This window comes from Meira miltonrushii, assembly GCF_003144205.1.
Source record: "Meira miltonrushii strain MCA 3882 unplaced genomic scaffold FA14scaffold_1, whole genome shotgun sequence".
NCBI classification, from domain to species: Eukaryota; Fungi; Basidiomycota; class Exobasidiomycetes; order Exobasidiales; family Brachybasidiaceae; genus Meira; species Meira miltonrushii.
The window spans coordinates 3,964,139-3,982,283 of record NW_020289943.1 but is presented as its reverse complement, the minus strand read 5'-3'; the positions used below and the strand labels follow the sequence as shown (position 1 = coordinate 3,982,283).

At 42.4% G+C, this 18,145-nt stretch overlaps 9 protein-coding genes across 9 annotated transcripts; 5 read left to right on the top strand and 4 right to left on the bottom strand.

The window, feature by feature from the left end:
- Window positions 1-178: 178 nt before the first annotated feature.
- FA14DRAFT_131382 (putative CRN1) lies at window positions 179-1,986 on the top strand (the record flags this gene model as incomplete). The annotated part of the gene is made up of 2 exons (XM_025496932.1): window positions 179-1,475; window positions 1,542-1,986. The coding sequence occupies 2 exons, from the start codon at window positions 179-181 to the stop codon at window positions 1,886-1,888; spliced, it is 1,644 nt and encodes a 547-aa protein (XP_025358475.1). The 3' UTR covers window positions 1,889-1,986.
- A 1,260-nt stretch (window positions 1,987-3,246) lies between these two features.
- On the top strand, window positions 3,247-4,602 carry FA14DRAFT_163683 (uncharacterized protein; the record flags this gene model as incomplete). Its single annotated transcript, XM_025499833.1, has 1 exon — window positions 3,247-4,602. The coding sequence occupies one exon, from the start codon at window positions 3,247-3,249 to the stop codon at window positions 4,600-4,602; it is 1,356 nt and encodes a 451-aa protein (XP_025358474.1).
- Window positions 4,603-4,974: 372 nt separating this feature from the next.
- Window positions 4,975-5,664, bottom strand: FA14DRAFT_153501 (uncharacterized protein; the record flags this gene model as incomplete). The annotated part of the gene is made up of 1 exon (XM_025497603.1): window positions 4,975-5,664. One exon carries the CDS (start codon window positions 5,662-5,664, stop codon window positions 4,975-4,977), a length of 690 nt encoding a protein of 229 aa, XP_025358473.1.
- A 682-nt stretch (window positions 5,665-6,346) lies between these two features.
- Window positions 6,347-6,978, bottom strand: FA14DRAFT_131377 (uncharacterized protein; the record flags this gene model as incomplete). Its single annotated transcript, XM_025496931.1, has 2 exons — window positions 6,596-6,978; window positions 6,347-6,493 (listed from the first exon to the last, which is right to left on the bottom strand). Coding segments are annotated over exons 1-2 (492 nt in total), but the record flags the coding sequence as incomplete, so codon positions are not given.
- A 202-nt stretch (window positions 6,979-7,180) lies between these two features.
- On the top strand, window positions 7,181-10,840 carry FA14DRAFT_188195 (uncharacterized protein). The gene has a single exon (XM_025501642.1). It carries the CDS (start codon window positions 7,469-7,471, stop codon window positions 10,661-10,663), a length of 3,195 nt encoding a protein of 1,064 aa, XP_025358471.1. The 5' UTR covers window positions 7,181-7,468; the 3' UTR covers window positions 10,664-10,840.
- Window positions 10,510-12,147, bottom strand: FA14DRAFT_23629 (uncharacterized protein). The gene has a single exon (XM_025502051.1). The coding sequence runs from the start codon at window positions 12,110-12,112 to the stop codon at window positions 10,718-10,720; it is 1,395 nt and encodes a 464-aa protein (XP_025358470.1). The 5' UTR covers window positions 12,113-12,147; the 3' UTR covers window positions 10,510-10,717.
- Window positions 12,148-12,309: 162 nt separating this feature from the next.
- On the top strand, window positions 12,310-14,147 carry FA14DRAFT_159870 (uncharacterized protein). The gene has a single exon (XM_025498427.1). It carries the CDS (start codon window positions 12,331-12,333, stop codon window positions 14,077-14,079), a length of 1,749 nt encoding a protein of 582 aa, XP_025358469.1. The 5' UTR covers window positions 12,310-12,330; the 3' UTR covers window positions 14,080-14,147.
- Window positions 14,148-14,406: 259 nt separating this feature from the next.
- Window positions 14,407-16,650, top strand: FA14DRAFT_118747 (putative MES1-methionyl-tRNA synthetase; the record flags this gene model as incomplete). Its single annotated transcript, XM_025496309.1, has 2 exons — window positions 14,407-16,150; window positions 16,211-16,650. 2 exons carry the CDS (start codon window positions 14,407-14,409, stop codon window positions 16,648-16,650), a joined length of 2,184 nt encoding a protein of 727 aa, XP_025358468.1.
- A 14-nt stretch (window positions 16,651-16,664) lies between these two features.
- On the bottom strand, window positions 16,665-18,074 carry FA14DRAFT_159868 (uncharacterized protein). The gene has a single exon (XM_025498426.1). The coding sequence runs from the start codon at window positions 17,985-17,987 to the stop codon at window positions 16,746-16,748; it is 1,242 nt and encodes a 413-aa protein (XP_025358467.1). The 5' UTR covers window positions 17,988-18,074; the 3' UTR covers window positions 16,665-16,745.
- Window positions 18,075-18,145: the final 71 nt, after the last annotated feature.

Here is an 18,145-nt window from a genome sequence, read left to right as displayed (position 1 = left end):
GCAGTCATTTAAATAGCAGAAACTCTATTATCAATTCGGATCCCGGCCTAAGTCAATGAATGAATGCTATTAATGGATGCCATTTTGTTTAAGTCTTCTCCATCAAAAGGTATTATCTGATAACGAGCTAGGTACAAGACAAAAAGAAAGTCAGAAGTTCTGTGAATAGGGGATCAACATGAGTCGATTTGTAAGACCATCAAAGTATAGACATGTATATGGTACGGCTGCCAAGAAGGAAGGATGTTTGGATAACGTAAAGGTATCAAATAATGCATGGGATACAAACTTGGTATCAACGAATGGAAGATATGTTGCCTTGAATTGGAATGCATCCGGAGGTGGTGCATTTGCAGTCATGCCAGTCGATCGACCAGGCAAATTTCCCGACATCTATCCACTTTGTAGAGGTCATACAGCAACCGTTTTGGATACCGCTTGGTCACCTTTTCATGAAGATATCGTCGTAAGCGGAAGTGATGATGGTACTTTGGGTATTTGGAAGATTGATTCTTCAATGTTTGCAATCTTGGATATGACGGAAAAAGAACGTGAGAAAGCAGGGGACGTCAAAGATATAGCTCCATTAGCAAGAATTAATACTGGTACTCGAAAAGTTGGACAAATTGTCTTTCATCCAACAGCATCCGGTCTCGTGGCTGTTAGTACAGGTGATCATCAAGTTCGCATTTATGACATTACATCAATCATTGAAGGAGGAAGTGATGGATCCAACATACAACCCAGTAGTGTGATGGCAGGACCGCGTGATTCGATTCAATCGTTTGACTTTGACTATTCAGGTGATCGATTGGCAGTCACTTCTCGTGATAAACAATTCCGTATCTACGATGCACGTAAAGGAGGAGAACCAATCGCACAGGCCCCAGGTCATGAAGGTGTAAAGGGAGCACGTGTGATTTGGTGTGGAGATAGCGATCGTCTGATTACAACCGGCTTCACAAGAACAAGTGATAGACAGATGTTCTTGTGGAACTCTTCCGATTTGAGCAAACCAGTCAAATCTCTTACTTTGGACACAAGTAGCGGTGTTGTGATGCCTTTTTGGAGTGACAACCAAGTAATCTTCTTGGCAGGAAAAGGAGACGGAAATGTGCGGTATTACGAATTGGAAGGGGATGAATTGTACGAGTTAGCCGAATATAAATCTACTGAACCTCAACGTGGAATGACATTCGTGCCGAGAAGGACAGTCAATGCAAATGATAATGAGATCGGAAAAGCGTTCAAGGTCACTGGTAATCTCATCCAACCTATCAGTTTCCAAGTGCCTAGAAGGGCGGAGAATTTCCAATCCGACATTTTCCCACCTGCAGCTTCCATTGTTCCAGCATTGACTGGCGCAGAATTCTTTTCTGGAAAGCGTGCTACGCCTAATCTGATCAGTCTAGAGAATGGAAGCAATATCAAAGGTAGTACAGGACAAGCAACTTCCTCAGCTGCCACTCCAGCCCGTGCCTTGCCAACCCCAACTCCAGCTCCTGCACAACCTGCACCTGTTGAAGAGCGTCCACAACGAGTCAGTCGTCCCGTCTCGCCTGTCAAAAGCGCAGCAATACCTGTTCAAGATACGAGAGAAGAGCCTACCTATTCGACAAAGCAAGACCTACAAGATTCTGCTGCTGCCACTTCTCGCCATGTTCCAATCACAACCAGCAATGGGAATCGCTCTGCGACTGCAACCCCTGTCGTGTCCACTCCAAATGCTAATACTTCTTCACCTACAGAGATGAATGCATTACGAGAAGAGCTGGAAATACTCAAGGAAGAGATGGCCAAACGTGATACATTGATTCGCAAATTGGAAGTGGAAAATGAACGATTAAGGGCGAATGAGAGAAAGGTTCGTGAAGCTGTTGGTATTTAATTTTCCTATTTTCCCGTAAGAAGAATTGCTTTTATCTAGTCTATGTATCGATTAAGAAGATTTCAGGAACACCTAAATTTCATTTTATTATATCAAAGAATAAAATGCCGGACACACGGACGTTCGGATTGCTTGCCGGTCTGATTGAGTACGTCCACGGCTTAAAGTAACACACTAAACGCCCAAACTAGGCTGGGAACAGAACAACCCCAGCCGATCTCAAGACACATGTGTTGTCGTACTCGTCTGACAAGTGATCTGTGTCTATTCATGCCGCATCAGTAGTAAGCCCTTGGCGTTGTGCTGCATATGCCGCGCGTCTTTTCTTAGATCGGGTTCCAAAGTCACTCAGTGCATACGGCGTTTAGATCGTCCATTCTTTTTTTTGCCCGTCCAGCGGGAGACCCAGCGGCAAAACACGAATATTCTGACCTGATTGTTTTTTTTTCGCTTAAGAAGTGCATACATCCTAAACAACCAATCCGGCTACTAAATTCAACCAAATTTGGGTCGCTTAACGAGTTGTTTCGCTAATGATGTTCCTAATCTTTCTTTTTTAGCTTGGGTGGGGTCAGGTTCAACCTCAATTTATGTCCTGAATCAATAGAATGCATGAATAGTGTTCATGTGTACGTATGAGGTAAAAAAGATAAGCAAATGTTGGCTCCTATTGTTGATGACGTTTTACTTTTAAAGGTCTTTTTTGTCTGCGGCACTTCATTCTGAGGGCAAATGTAAGCTACTTTTTTTTTGAGAGGTAGATCTTCCGTTTTGCTTTCTTTTACCCCACTCTGAACACAAACAGAGGTGGCGCTTATCAGCTGTTCCTCTCCAGCAAAGTCTTACTTTTTCAATCACTTCTTGCTCCTTACCGCCATCAACGTTCGTCATTGGTGCTTTGCAGTGTTGCCCTATCTTGTGTTCAGCCCCACCTATTCATCACTTTTACGGGGACAAGACATCATCGGTTGCTTTTTTCGTTATCTCGCCCAATTCTTTCGCGGCTGTGTAAAAAGATAAGACGGACTTTTTTCGTTCATCCTTATCCGCCCCTTGGCAATTCCACAGCATCTTATCTAAAGTATATCAAAGTCCTATAAAGAGCGGATCAAGATAAAAAGGATACTATCACAAATCAATTCCCAATCATCATGTCTGCCTACACTGAAAACTTTGAAAGTGGACCAGTCAACGAAAAGATGGATTCTAAAGCTGTTGATGGCTACAATGCTAATGGGGAAAAGGTAACCGAAAGAGTGGATGAAACATTAGCAAACAGCGACAATGAAGATCATTCAAATAAAGAAGGCAGCAATCTCAATAACGGATCTGGAGATGTGAATGAACCTGGACCGTTTATGTCAAGAACGAGGAAAAATTCGCAACAACAGATGGAGTACGACTACATGCTGGAAAAGCAAACTAAAGGAGTAGAGAAATACTCCAAATTAGGATGGTTCCAATTGGTCGTCATCTTGATCGTCGAAGCAATCGCTTTGGGAAGCTTGAGTATTCCATCTGCTTTTGCAACTCTTGGTATGGTCGCTGGTGTGATCATCACAGTCGGTTTCGGATTCGTGGCAATTTATACAAGTTATGTCGTCGGTCAAGTAAAACTCAAATACCCACAAGTGCAACATTACTCTGACGTTGGACCTCTATTGGGCGGAAATGGATGGTTTGGAAGATTCTTACGTGAAATGTTCAGTGTGATGTTTGTTTTGCAATTGGTCTTGCTCGTCGGATCACATTGCTTGACAGGAACTATCGCTTTCGGCACAATCACTGAATGGCCGATCTGCTCTTTGATTTTTGGAGTAGTTTCTGCCGTTCTCCTATTCATCTGCGCCGTTCCACCAAGTTTCGCAGAAATGGCAATCTTGGGTTACATTGATTTCGTTTCAATCATTGCTGCTATCCTAATCACCTTGATCGCCACCGGTATTAAAGCAAAGAAAGCACCTGAAGGCTTTTCTTCGGTCGATTGGCGTGCTCTACCGCCACCTGAAACTGATTTTGCAAGCGCAATGGTTGCTGTTACAAACATTGTCTTTGCTTATTCGTTTGCCGTTTGTCAATTCAGCTTTATGGAAGAAATGCATACCCCTACTGATTTTCCTAAATCAATTTGGGTTCTTGGTTTAACGGAAATCGTCATTTACACCGTCACAGGTGCTGTTGGATACGCTTTCGTTGGTCAGAGTGTAGCGAGTCCAGCTTTGCTCTCGGCAGGAAAGCTAATTTCAAAGATCGCATTCGGAATCGCACTTCCCGTCATCTTCATTTCCGGTTCTATCAATACAGTCACAGTTTGTCGTTTCTTGATGGATCGTCTTTTCAAAAAGAGTGTTATCAAGTACGTAAACACCGTCAAGGGTTGGTCCGTTTGGCTTTTGATGATCGGTATTGTAACTGTGATTGCTTGGGTGATCGCAGAAGCCATTCCTTTCTTCTCTTCTTTGCTAGGTATTATCTCTTCGCTTTTCATCAGTGGATTTAGTATCTATCTACCGGGATTGTTGTGGCTTAAAGTAATTCGTAAAGGTGGTTGCTTTAGCAGTCTAAAGAATACCACACTTACGATCATGAACACGCTCTGCATAGCAATGGGCTTTTTGGTTTTGGTTGGAGGATTTTACGGATCTGTGGTCAGTATCAAAGATTCGTTCAATTCAGGAACAGTCGGAAGCTCGTTTACATGTGATCCGATTTAAGCGATTCTTTTATCATGCATTCTCAATATCATCATCATTTGTCATTATTAGTTCTTTTATCAAAATAAATACTCCTTTGCGTGCCTTGAGCTGTAAATGCGATGCCGTATAATTTCGACATTGCTATATAAAGTGCATTTGCTGGGTGGCTTTCTTTATTCGATTAATCGCTTTCAGATCAATAGAAGAATGGTTGATATAAACAACATAATCAGTGGAGGCGAGGATTGTAACTGAATTCACACAGTAGAGACTGCGACAATAAGAGTCAGGGTGAGCGAAAACTTAAACAGGGAATTGATAAACATTAGTATAACAGGATCAAAAAAGAAGAAATTTGGTAAACGAAAGATACATAGCAATACTATAAAGTCAGGTAGAGGTACCAACGGTCTTGCGAGACGATCCTGAGCCGCTTCTCGTAAGTTTTGGCGAGCCAGGCGGAGAGTTTGGAGCAGTTGTAACATGACGTCCATCACTTCGATAGCCTAGCTCAGAAGAATTATCAAAGTTCATCTGTGTCACATATCGCACGTCATGGTCCACGAAATTACCCGCTTTATGATGAATTGCGGCATCTGATGCAACTTCTCGCATCACTTGTCTATACTTATCCTTTTTTTGCTTAGCATGATTGAATTTCTGATGTAAAGCGATCCCCTTTTGCTCATCTTTCTTTGAGAGAATAGGTATCTTTGAACGCACTCGACCTATGATTGATTTTTTCTTCTTCTCATGTGATTCAATCTCTTCGGCGTGCATGTTCATTGTTGAGTGTTCACGATTGCGATTATTTTCTGCATCGGCATGATTCCACCAAGACTCGAAAACTCTGTCGTGTACTACTGTGCTTTTATCATGCTTTGTCAGAAGATTCTCAACTTTTTTTCCATGCACCGAAAGATTGTCCAGATTAGGGTTAGGAGTATTTGCCTTGGCTGAAAGTCTTTTATGTGAACCATCCAACATTTCAATTCTGTCGCCCTTCATTGCTAAAGTTCCCAATCCGAACAAGAACAGAAGAAGCAAGGCAGCAAAATGAATAACAATGATACGTGACATGACTTGTAGTCTATCAACAGTGTGATGAGAGTACACTGAAAGTTTACTGAGCTGATTGAACGATTAATATACGAGATCGAGCTACTTTGTTGTGACTGCAAAAAGCATGCCTTGACACCCCGATAGAGCCTTTGTGAGAACGCAAACTAATAAATCATCACACAACGGGGCGAGCAAGTAAGTGCAGCTCGGGGAGAAGATTCACAATGCATAATAGAGAAAAAGATCAAGCTTGAACGGTTGCTGCTCTACTCCAAACGCCTTCTTCCTGCAATCGACGCTTGCGTACAATTTCTGCTTTTCGCAACATCAGCTTATTGGAGAGATATTGCTGCACCGATAAAGAGGAAACCCGATTCCCTCCTCCACTGGCACTGAAAGATGGATCGGAAGTATCTTGCACGACTACTGAGGCTGGCTGTGAGGTATTGTCTTCTTTGGTCTTTCGCTTTTCCTCTTTTTTGCTTGCTTTTGCCAATTTCTTTTCCTCCTTCCGCCTCTTCCGCTCTTCCTTGTCGGATTTTGATGAGCTCTTTGAGCCATCCTTATCATCAATCTCTGATCCTTCTCGCTTTCTCTTCTTTTCTTTCTTTCGCTCAGATTCTGTTGTCTCCCCTTCTTCGCTCGATAGATCGGCCGGTTTGGGTGAAAGTGCGGGTGATGCAATAGGCGCAGGCGAATTTGATCCTGAAGGCGATGCTATTCCGAGGATTTCATTGATACTGCTCAAATCATTGCCGACCATTCGCTTTGCTCTTAGATATTTTGCTCTAGCTGCCATTCTTGGATTGATCATGACGGGAGTACTGGCAGATTTTTGCTCTATTGCCTTTTTCTCGTTGTCCAACTCTTTTGCTTTCTCTTTCTTCTTTTCTTTCTTTTCTGCTTTCCGTCTTTCCTTTTCTTCCTTTTTTGTCTTTTCCTCATCCACTGCAGTACTGGTGGATGTGGAAGCAGAGCTGGCAGCTGCTGCATTTAATCTATCGAATAAGCTGCCCAATTCTCCTCCTCCTCCTATCCAAGCATCTGCTTGTCCAGACGCTCTTGCTTCACGTTCTAGTCTTTGTGCCCCAATACCTTTGTTGTCCATCTTGAAAGCGACAGCGACAGGAGCAACCATTCCACTTTTACTTTGACCGATTCCTTGACCTGCTGACCATCCCATCGAAGCCAACAACCTTTGACCCGGTAAAGAAGAATCATTCGACCATGCTGAATTCTTTGTTTGGGCTGAGCCTACCAGTCTTTGCTTTCTTTTGACTTCTGCCAATCCCATCTTTGAGGCTTAAGTAGTTATCGTGATAGAAATGCTGCTGTTGGAGAACCCCAGAAGGATTATTCTAGGTTTATACTTTCTGAACTTTTTTAAATTTATTTATTGCACGTGTTAAGAATATGGAATTCACCGATCACTTTCCAAACGCTTAGTAGAGGCCCGCTTTTACAATTCGGGGCATTCTCATTATTAAATCAAAGGCTGTTCACGCTAGTGTCATCCAATTCATTATGCATGTGTGGGAATTGACAGGGGAGTCATACTATCAGAGAACATTTTATTGGTCGAATAGACCAAGCTTACATCTTACTGTCATCATCAAATCACTCAATTGATCGCAACTGGGCAACCTTTTCAACCATAGGACTTGTCAGATCATCTTTTCAGGAGCAAACAAGAGTCATCCTATTACTCCCCATCCCTAAGCCGAACAAATCCGAAATCAGAAGATTGCTTGAATTAAATTCGAATCAGAAAATCAATCATCATACTTGCCCTTATATCATCACATCACTTCTAATAGAAACCATGGATGACAGTCAAACCCAATCATTTGCATCCAATTCAGATGGCGAGGAAGCAGGACCATCTTCAGGTAATAAAGGTGGAGGAGGTCAAAAGATGAATAAATCCGTTGCTTCTCCTAGTAATACGAGCAAAAGTGGCATTAAAAGACAAAGGGTACACTTTTCATGTACAGAATGCAGTAGAAGAAAACAGAAATGTAATCGTGAAACACCTTGTCAACATTGTATCGCAAGAAAGATACCGGAAAGATGCAAAATATTCCAACCTGGAGAAGATCCAAACGATTTAACAACGAGAGTATCTAGATTGGAACAAAGCGTTAATGATAATTTTGAACGGATGTTCTCCATGGTCAATACTCTTGTTAACTCGAGTGGTAGGGTAGGAATACCGAAAGGCAAGCAAGCACAGGCGCATTCGAATGGGATAGCCAGTTGGCGTGATCAAATAAATTCAAACGCTGCAAAGTATGACAGTGCTGAGAAGGAAGCAGAAGGAAGCGAAGCTGGAGATGAAGTCGTCATTTTCCCAAAATCAGATGAAATTGAAAGACCAATACCCGCTGGATCATCAATGGACGCTCGATTCAATTCACTAATTTCCGATTCAGTAGATCGTCAAGGCGCTCTTTTTCGAGATCCTTTATTGGTCACAGATCCTATGGCACACATAGAAGGAGCAGCTCAATTGGATGCCGTCATGTTTGAACTAGGTGCTACATTTAGCATTTCACAAGTACTGACATCTGCTATGCCGCCACGTGAGCTTTTCGATGAATTGATTGATCACTTTTTCGTCCACAACAATTGGTTACGACAACCGCTCAGTCGAAAGCGAATGATGAAAACATACGAAAGATTTTGGCAAAATGGTGGAATCTTACACGTGAACAACATCAATGCTTATTCTACATTTATGTTGGCAGCCGCGATCGGAGCTATCACTTATCGTGGAAGGCTAAAAGTCTCAGATGATCCTCGTATAATCCGATTGACTACGAAAAGGATGTTCTTTGCTGCTCGTCAAGGTCTTTTGATCAGTACGATGCTGGGTAGGGAAGACATTCAACAAGTCGTTGCCTTCCATTTGGCCGGTCGCTATCTATTCTTAGACAGAAGAGTATCTGAAGCTTGGTCTTGTGTAGCGAATGGCGTTAGATCAGCTTTGAGTATCGGTCTGCATCGAGATGGTTCCATCCTAGGCTTACCAAGCGAAGAAATTGCAGCACGCAGAAGGATATGGTCTATCGTCTATTTCGGAGATCGAATACTCTGTATGAACTTAGGTCGTCCGACGGCAATCGATGATAATGTGGTCGATACGGAATTAGTGGATGATTCGGATCCTACCGGTGAATTTGACGAATATATGAAGGTTTTACCTGGAGCAAAGATACCTCCAGGAGAAAAGCCAAGGTTCCTCACGTTCACCCGCGTACGATCACGACTTGCAGTCGTGATGGGAAAGGTGGTCAGAATATATCAAAATGTCCAGACTCCAGCCCACTATAGTGATGTAGTGGCTATTGATCATGAGCTCGATGCACTTCACAAGACCTTTGCCGGCCATCTTCGTTCCGAGTTTGATGCCGCAGGAGAAGTTCGCAATGTCAACACAGATTGGGACAGTGTGTATGAATTCGTTCCCGTTCATCGGTATTTGCAACAGGCTGAATTATTGTTCATTCGGATGTCGCTTCATCGATCTTACCTCTTACGTCCATCTTATCGCGGGTCGGCTGGAAAGGGAGGAGCGCATCAACATCATCACCATCCTCATCATCGGTACAACTTTAGTCGTAGGTCATGCATTGAAGCTGCTTATCAAACATTAAAGTTAAGGGCCGATTTAACAAGGACAATTTATAGCCGATTGAGAGAGGGAGAAAATCCACCTTCATGGGTAGGTCATTTGGGAACATTCAACACAACAAGTGCAATTGTCATTTTGGGTATTTACTTGCTGATGGAACCTGACGCAGAGAATGCAGATATGCTCTTAAGACCTCTTAGAGCATTTTATGAATTACAACTCTTGAAACGCAAAAGGATGGGAGGCACGTATGACGAAACGAAAGAACGTGAATTTACAATCTTACGGTTATTCGTTGAAAGAATCGATGAAGCTCGTGCAGCAAAAGCAAATCGAAACAGAGGATTGGGTGGAAAGCGTGGAAATGAAGGAGACAGTGTTGAAGATCATAGACCGAAAAAGAATAGTAGGCTTGGACCTCAATCCTCTCTATTGCCTTCCGATGGAGAACAGGCTCACTTTGTAGAAAGTCCAACTCAACGTCAAAGCAAAGAAGAAGATACTGCAACCGTTTTGTTGGATCTAAATCAAGGTGCTGATGCAAGACGTAATAAAGCACTGGAACAGCGCAAAGCTAAAGATCAAGGAAAAGATGAAGGATTACCTTGGCCTTATTTGCCAATGAGAACGCCACATCATAATAATTCAAACGAAAGTCCTTATGGATTAGCATCTTCAAATAGCAGTGCAACAAATAATCACACCCCTCCGATGACAACGAATGGGATGAACACCAGCTCTTCAGGTTCTACAGATGATGCGAATGGCGCTTCGGTACTTCAAATGTTTGAATCATGGTTCCGATATAATGCGTTCGAGAATATCGACGTGGATGCTTTGGGTACCGGTGCTCAAAGATTGTCGAACGCATCTAGTCTTCCTACTGCAGCAAACGAAAGCAATCCTACTTCGATATCTCCATTCGTTTTTGACACAAATTCGGATGGTCCAAATACGGCCGCACAAGGAAGTTGGAACGGAGGCGCATCCAATACGGGACCTCTTCCACCACCACCTTTGATGAATTCAGCACAATCTTCAAGCGTACCTTGGTCTACTGTACCTATGCCATCGTATAGCAATAATTCAAACAACGATCAATCAAATCAAGTACAACAACCTTCTGCTTCATCTAAGTCAAAGCAAGATCAGTCGATCATGGGATCAACTAATTTCACTAATCCTGCAACATCAACTTCGATGAGCGGAACGGATATTTCGGCACAATTGGCTGGAATAGGTATTCCTCCAGGGATGAAGAATTCCTTCTTTGACGGATCATCGCTCGTTGATCCAAATTCTGATCCTGCACAGAACAGCATCAACGCAGCTTCTTATGACCCAGCATTTTGGCAAAGTTTAATGGATAAAATATCTGGATAAAGGATAAAAGGAAAAAGGGCTCTCTGTATTATTACAAAATCATATACACTATTATTACAAATCGACCTGTAGATCCATCTTTTTGGAGATTGCTTTCATGTAGCCTAGACATTGCGTTTCTAATTTTTGTTTCTGTTGTTGAAGTTCGCTGTAGAATGTATCGAATTCAGCGGTAATCTGTGCGTATTCGTCTTCCAGACCGGCCAATTGTTTGTTTAATTGATCAACAGCATCTGTTCTTCGTTTCTTTTCAGCCTGAACGCCTTCCCATTCTTCCGCACCGTTTTCCATTCTTCGTTTGTTCTCTTCTCTTTTTGTCTCGATATTCTTTTGTGTACGTTCCAACCTTTCCATTGCCCAACGAAGCTTTTCCTGTAATTGATCGATTTGCATGTTGAGATTATCACGTTCTTTCGACATATCATGCATATCATGATGAACGTTATCCAATTCTTGTCTTTCTCTGATTAGCTTCGTATTCTCTTCTAAACATGCTTTCACCAATTGAGCACATGTTGCAATATCCGATTCAAGAATTTCCAGTACTCGTTTCTTTTCATGCATATTTTGCGCTTTTGTCTCTTCTTCAGCATATGCACTTCTCTTTTCCTTCAATTGTCTCTTTTGCTTTTCGATCATTGCACGTAACTCTTTTGGTGTATTCTCGATTCGTAATGTAAACCGTTCAATCTCTTCATTCAATAAACGACTTGTCTCGATCAATTTCAGAAGTTTGGAGTGAGCGACGTTCTTGTCTTGCTTTGCATCGTCTAGCTCATTCAATAGGCTCGATTGTTCGTCTTTGAGGTTGCGTAGAGTTTCGCTCAACTTTGCGTTCATACCTCGCAATTCCATCGTTCTTTCTTCTTGGGATGCTCGTAGGTCTTCCTCCTCTTTCACCTTTTCTTCCACATTGGCAAGTTTAGACGATAACTCATCACGCTCCCTGAAGATGTGGTCGTTATCTTCTTTCAATTTGTCAAAGTGTTGAATATGATGTTCTGAGAAACGTAAAAAGTTGATAAGTGCGAATATCTGTTTCTTGAATCGTTTTGGTTTTGGCCTGGTAATATCGGTTATATTGAAATCTGGTACACATGATGCGATCATCAATGCACGTATTTCTCTGAATCGGATGATGAAGCGTAGCGAATCATCATATAATTCACGATGCTCGAGCCTATCGAGGCAATCACCTTTTAGTGTGTCGATTACTTCATCATTGACATACGAGAGTAATTCCAAAAATGCAGCAAAACATGTTAATGCGATTTGTTGAGTGGGCTTTTGTATATCGTGTTCTTTTACATCTGTTATTCCAACTTTTGCCAACGTTTGTATAATTACATCGTCTGTTTCGATTGGAAATCCGAATTGATTTTCTGAAGGTGCTCCTCCAAGTGGCGGAGGATGAAAAGGTGTTTGATGTGATTGTAAGAGTGTTGTCATTGTGATGAACTTCACCTCATATCGTAAGGGTTGGATGGAGGAGAAGAGAGTGTTACTTTTGTATGCAGCATGTAAAGGTACAGACGCGTTGACTGATCCAGTCTATGAATAAACGCGTAAATAGCACGTGTCATGCACCCAACACAACAACAACACTTTCATAACCATGCTTTGAATTCTTGCTTCATTAACATCATACCATATCGCCAACATGAAAGATGGTTGAAAAGACAAATATCTCAAGGCCAACTTTGATGTCGGTATACCCCGATTCAACATTACTCAAACCTTGTCCAGCCTTGCATAAGCTATTTTACAGCATAGACCATCGAAAACTACAATCACTCGTTCTTGGTTGGATAAGGGATTCAAAACATGCACCAACTGCAAGCATTCAACCTCCTCGATTGAAAGGATCAAATGTGTCAGAACATTCAGCAAAAGATGGTGTTGTACGTATGAAACAGGGAGCAAGAAATAGTGTCTCGTTAGATCAGGAAGAATCACTCAATTCAGACTATCGGGAAGGGATGAGAGCAAGAACGTATGAGGAATTAGAAGAGATTTGGAAATCAAGTCTAACGCGAAACCGAATTATAGAGCGTTTGACTGATTTCGACTGGCCAGAAGGGATCACTTATTCGATGATCGCATCAATCATTTTCGAAACAACTCGATGGAATCGCATGCTTTACCAATGGAACGCTTGTTGTCTTGATTATGGTGATGGCGAAGAGGTGAAAAATCTTTTGGGAAAAAAAGATGCATATTCCTCAAGACATAGATTGTATCAAACAATTACACCTGCTGAACTGGTGAAGCGGATATCCGAAGAACTGAGTAATTATTGTTCCCATTCTATTTTCCTCGATACACCACCAACAAAAGCAGCTGAGATGCTTTCCCTTACCGAGACGAAACGAGCAGAAGAAGATTGGACAAAATCATTCACAAGGATACGAATTGTTTCTTGCGAATCGGCAACTAGTGTTTGCAATTATGGATTGAATATCTTACATATACCAAAAACACCTTGGTGTCTCGTTTCTGGATATTTTGGAGTTAATCGACAAGAAGAAAAAGAGATGTTGTTTACCGCCATTGCTCATGCTTTTGGCGCACAAAAGGTTTTACACAACGCAACCAGAATGAGATCCGGCTCGGATCATACTCAATACAAAACAGGCATATTGGGCGAACTTCATGGTCGTGATCCTTTAGCGCTTCGTGAAGTTTTAGTGAACGAATATCATGTATTGGATGGTGATGTGATGTCATCTCGTCTGAAAGCAGGCAAAGGTAAAGCGATGGATCGAAATCAAGCAGAAGATGGACCTTTGGTACGAGCGGATAAACGAAAACGAGATGACAAGAGTGGATTATACGAAAAGATAGCTAGGCATGAAAAAGATCGTTTCAACGGTGCAGGGGATGAGCTTAATGCTGAAGCGAGTGCTGAGGCAAATTCTCACATACAGCATCCTAGAGAGCAAAAAATGCAAGCAAGCAGATCAGAGGCAGAAAAGAAGAAGCGAGAGAGAGAAGTGAATGAACTCTTTGGGCAGGATGAAAGGTTGTCGGTACAAAGAAGCGGATCGGTCGATGGTCAGGCAAACGAGATAGCAATTGAGGATTTGCCTCGATTTGAAAGAACAAAGTACGATCTAATCCTACCGATGCCGGAAATGAACGGATATGGCGATTTGACCAAATCAGATTTACGTAAATCACCTATTCAGCTTCGACTTGATGGTACTCACGTGTTGGCAGGTCTGCGTAAATTGGTTAGAGCGGGCTTGGATGGAGAAAAGTTTGAATCGAGCGCAGTCAAGAAGAAGCTAGCTTCCTCTGACGTGGGACAAACGACAAAGGGACTTCCTGAGTGGCTGGTCGACATTCGCGGTACGCGGGTCTGCGTGGGACTAGAAGACGATGACAATGAGGAAGAGGAGGAGGAGGCGGATTGAGGTACATAGCTCAATAATACCAAAACTCCTGTGTTTTTATGTGTAATCTAATGTAATTTATACCATCGAACGAGTGTGTGTGTCTGTGAACAAAAGCCATGTTGAGCATGATTTAGCATGTAGCCAGGGCATTTTAAGACAGAATGCCTTGGAGAACGCTTGGTTTGTCCAAATTCACGTGATGGGAGAATTAAACTTTTTTAGGCACCTTAGCACAGGAGTCAAGGAAAAATAGACGAAGCACAGTCATGACTGGTGGACGATCTTCTTAAAACATACATGTGTCTTGTGCCATCATCTTGAGAGCGGTAATACAAACCAATCGCAATGGCATCACCATTCCCGGTCACGTTACCGGAGTCTTCCACAAGAAGAATTTCCAGCAGAGATATCCTGATCAAAACAACAAGACCATCAGAAGATACACCTGCTTCAGAAAGACCAATCATTTTACCCGAACCTGGAAAGAAGAATGTTTTAATCACTTCAGCTTTACCTTATGTCAATAATGTGCCACATTTGGGAAATATTGTAGGATCAACTTTGAGTGCTGATTGTTATGCAAGATATTCACGTTCTCGAGGTCGCAACACAGTCTATGTTTGTGGTACAGATGAGTATGGAACAGCATCAGAAACGCAAGCATTGAAGGAAGGTGTTACGCCGCAACAATTGGTAGACAAATATCACACTCTTCATGCTCAAGTATATAAATGGTTCAAAATCGGTTTTGATCATTTCGGTCGCACAACAACTCCTGCCCAAACAAAGATTTGTCAAGAGATCTTTTTGGATTTATACAATAATGGATTTATGGAAGAACGAGATGTGCGTCAACTATGGTGTCCAAAAGACGAACGTTTCTTGGCAGACCGATATGTAGAAGGTATATGTCCAAAGTGCGGTTATGATGATGCACGTGGAGATCAATGCGATAAATGCGGTCAATTGCTAGACGCTGTTGATCTCATTCAACCCCGTTGCAAAACCTGCAATTCTACACCAGTCCAAAAGGATTCCACACATATGTTCTTGCGTATCGACTCGTTACAAAAAGAGACAGAAGATTGGGCAAGGGATGCAGCTACACGTGGAGGATGGAGTGCTAATTCTAGACACATCACTGAGAGTTGGTTCAAGGAAGGTTTACGTCCTTTCAGTCTTTCGCGTGATCTTAAATGGGGTGTTCCAGTGCCACTGAAAGGCTTCGAAAAGAAGGTGTTGTATGTGTGGTTCGATGCTCCGATCGGATATCCTTCCATCACAGCAAATTACACGAGCGAGTGGGAGAAATGGTGGAGAGATCCAGAGAACGTAAGACTTTTCCAATTCATGGGAAAGGATAACGTCAGATTCCACACTGTCATTTTCCCTTCATGCTTGATTGGTACAAGAAAGACTTGGACGAAGCTGCACCACATCAACACAACTGACTACCTTCAGTATGAATCAGGCAAATTCTCAAAGTCTCGAAATATTGGTGTGTTCGGTGACAAAGCTGGCTCGATTGGCGTTCCGCCAGATGTTTGGCGATTCTACCTTTTGGTCAACAGACCCGAGACTGGTGATTCGCTTTTCAGCTGGAGTGACTTTATCGCAAGAAACAACAATGAGCTGTTGAGCAATCTGGGAAACTTTGTCAACAGAACACTAAAATTCTTGGCTGCCAAATATGATTCTACGCTACCGTCTATTCCGGAAGGAAAAGGATTGCAAGCTGGACCAGCACCTTTGGCGGTAAACAAGGATGCCACAGATCCGATCTCAACGTTCATCCGAGATGTCAATGACCTTTTGGCAAATTATGCCACAGCTATGGATGCCGTTAAGCTTCGTCTTGGTTTGCTAACGGCCATGCAAATTAGTCAGAGAGGTAATGTCTTTTTGTCTGAAGTACGTCTGGACAATGCACTTTTCAACGACAAAAAGGCAGATTGTGATGCAGCCATGCTTTTGGCCGTCAATTTGATTTACGTTTTGTCGTCGGTCTTCCATCCTTTCATGCCCGATACCACTGATTCGATTTGTCAACAACTTGACGCAAATCCACGTCTGTTACCCGTCGAAGATCGTGGAGTGATTGATGCAGATCAACAACAAAGTATTGCAAGTGAAAAGGGACCTTTGAAAGCATCATTTGCATTGGATCTCTTACCTGGACACAAGATCAACAAGCCTGCCCATCTGTTCAGTCGTATTGACGAAAAGAAGGAAAATGAATGGCGTCAAATGTTTGGTGGAGAACAAGATGCAAAAGCTGCTGCTGGTGCAGATGCAAAGCCGGCTATCAGCAAGAAGCAAGCAGCCAAACAGGCCAAAGCAGCAAAAAAGGCAGCTGAACCTAAAGTGAAGAACCCAACTCCCGAATACATTGCTTTGGAAGAGCAGGTAAAGCAACAAGGAGATGTGGTAAAGAAGTTGAAAGAAGAAGCAAAGAAAGCTGGTGGAAATGCAAACAACTCTGCAGAAGTCGATACAGAGGTTAGCAAATTGTTGAAACTCAAAGAGCAAATGTCAGATCTGGGCGATCAACTTGCTGCGCTGGAAATCAAAGAAGAAACTAAAGCATAGACATTTTGTCAATTGATAAGCATGTACTTTTTTCATTGGCATTTATACAACAGCAATATGTATAGAGTATATCTGATGAGAATTGTGCCGAAAATTTAGAATGTTGCCGACGCATTTGCGGGTGAGGCTACACCACCGTAAATGTTCATTGGCCAGCTGCTAAAGTAGAATGTCCATCTTCGTGTACGTTGGGCGTGCATACAAAGTTCTTCCAAGTCAAACATTTCACCGATTGGCATACCGAAAAGCGATAATAGCGTTTCGTGCAACAAGGTAGATCCAGTTGGACAAGGCCATCTTTCCAAAGCAGGTTGATCAGAGGCAATTGCTGCGAAATGATTATCCCAAATCCATTCCAACATATGTTCGCCTTGTTCAAGTCCTGCAAGTGTTGGAGCAGGTTGTTTGGCCCATTGTTCACGTTCTTGAACGGTTGAACTCTGATACCTTTGTACGAATCCGGCACGAATCAAGAGAATATCACCTTGACGGAATCGAACACCTTGAGCACGAGCAACTTCTTTCAAGACATCCAAAGTGATTGCATGAGTTGAAACAGGATCATAAGGTTGACGACCATGTTTGCGCCATAGATAACCCCAAACGTCTAACAAAACACCGCGACCAACGATACCATGTTGTGCCCAATTTTGAATGCCCAATTGAGCTGCATGTGATTTGACGTCTGCATATGGATTTTGTGTATGGTCATTCTGGTCGAAGGTGGAATGGATATCCTTTCTTGGAATACCTTGATAGAAACAATTGAGTGAGATATGTCCATAATGACGCAAACCATCCCATTGCGTACCGCTTTGGGTATTAATGTGTAATTCATCATCGGAAAGTGGACCTTGAGATGGATCATCGTTTTCGGTTCTTGTTTCTACATGGTATCCTTTACGTTTCATTGTATCTTGAACAGCTTCCCTTCGTTCAGCGAAATCATGAGCACGTCTCGCCAATAATTTATGTTGAGCAGCACGACGACCGAAGAAAGGTGTGAGGGGTAAATGAATTGGCCAATTAAGTGAGATCGCATGACCTGTACGAATTTCTTCTTTTGCTGTTCTTGCGATCACATGATCTGTTAACAAGTTCACTGTACCTAATTGATCACCTGCTCCGAAAACGTTCCATGCACAACCGGGGAAACCACCTTCTCTTGGTAATTCTTTGAATGTTGGAAGATGACGCCATTCTTTTTGTGGTCTCGAAGAAGGCATAGGACGACGAGCGATGGTTTGAACGGAGGAAGATGTTACGCTGCCTAATTGACCTGCAATGGCAGCCAGACGTCTAGTTGAGCTATCATGTTCATGTTTATCGCGTGACATGATGAAAAAAGGTTTCTAATGCGAGAGTGGGGAATGAGTATCTGAATGTTTGTAGGTCACACACGATGATGGTAAAGAGGATACGAATACTTTCGTCGGTGTAATTCTATGATCAAACTCGCTAAAGAGACCCTCTCTATTTTAGACCTAAAGTCTAT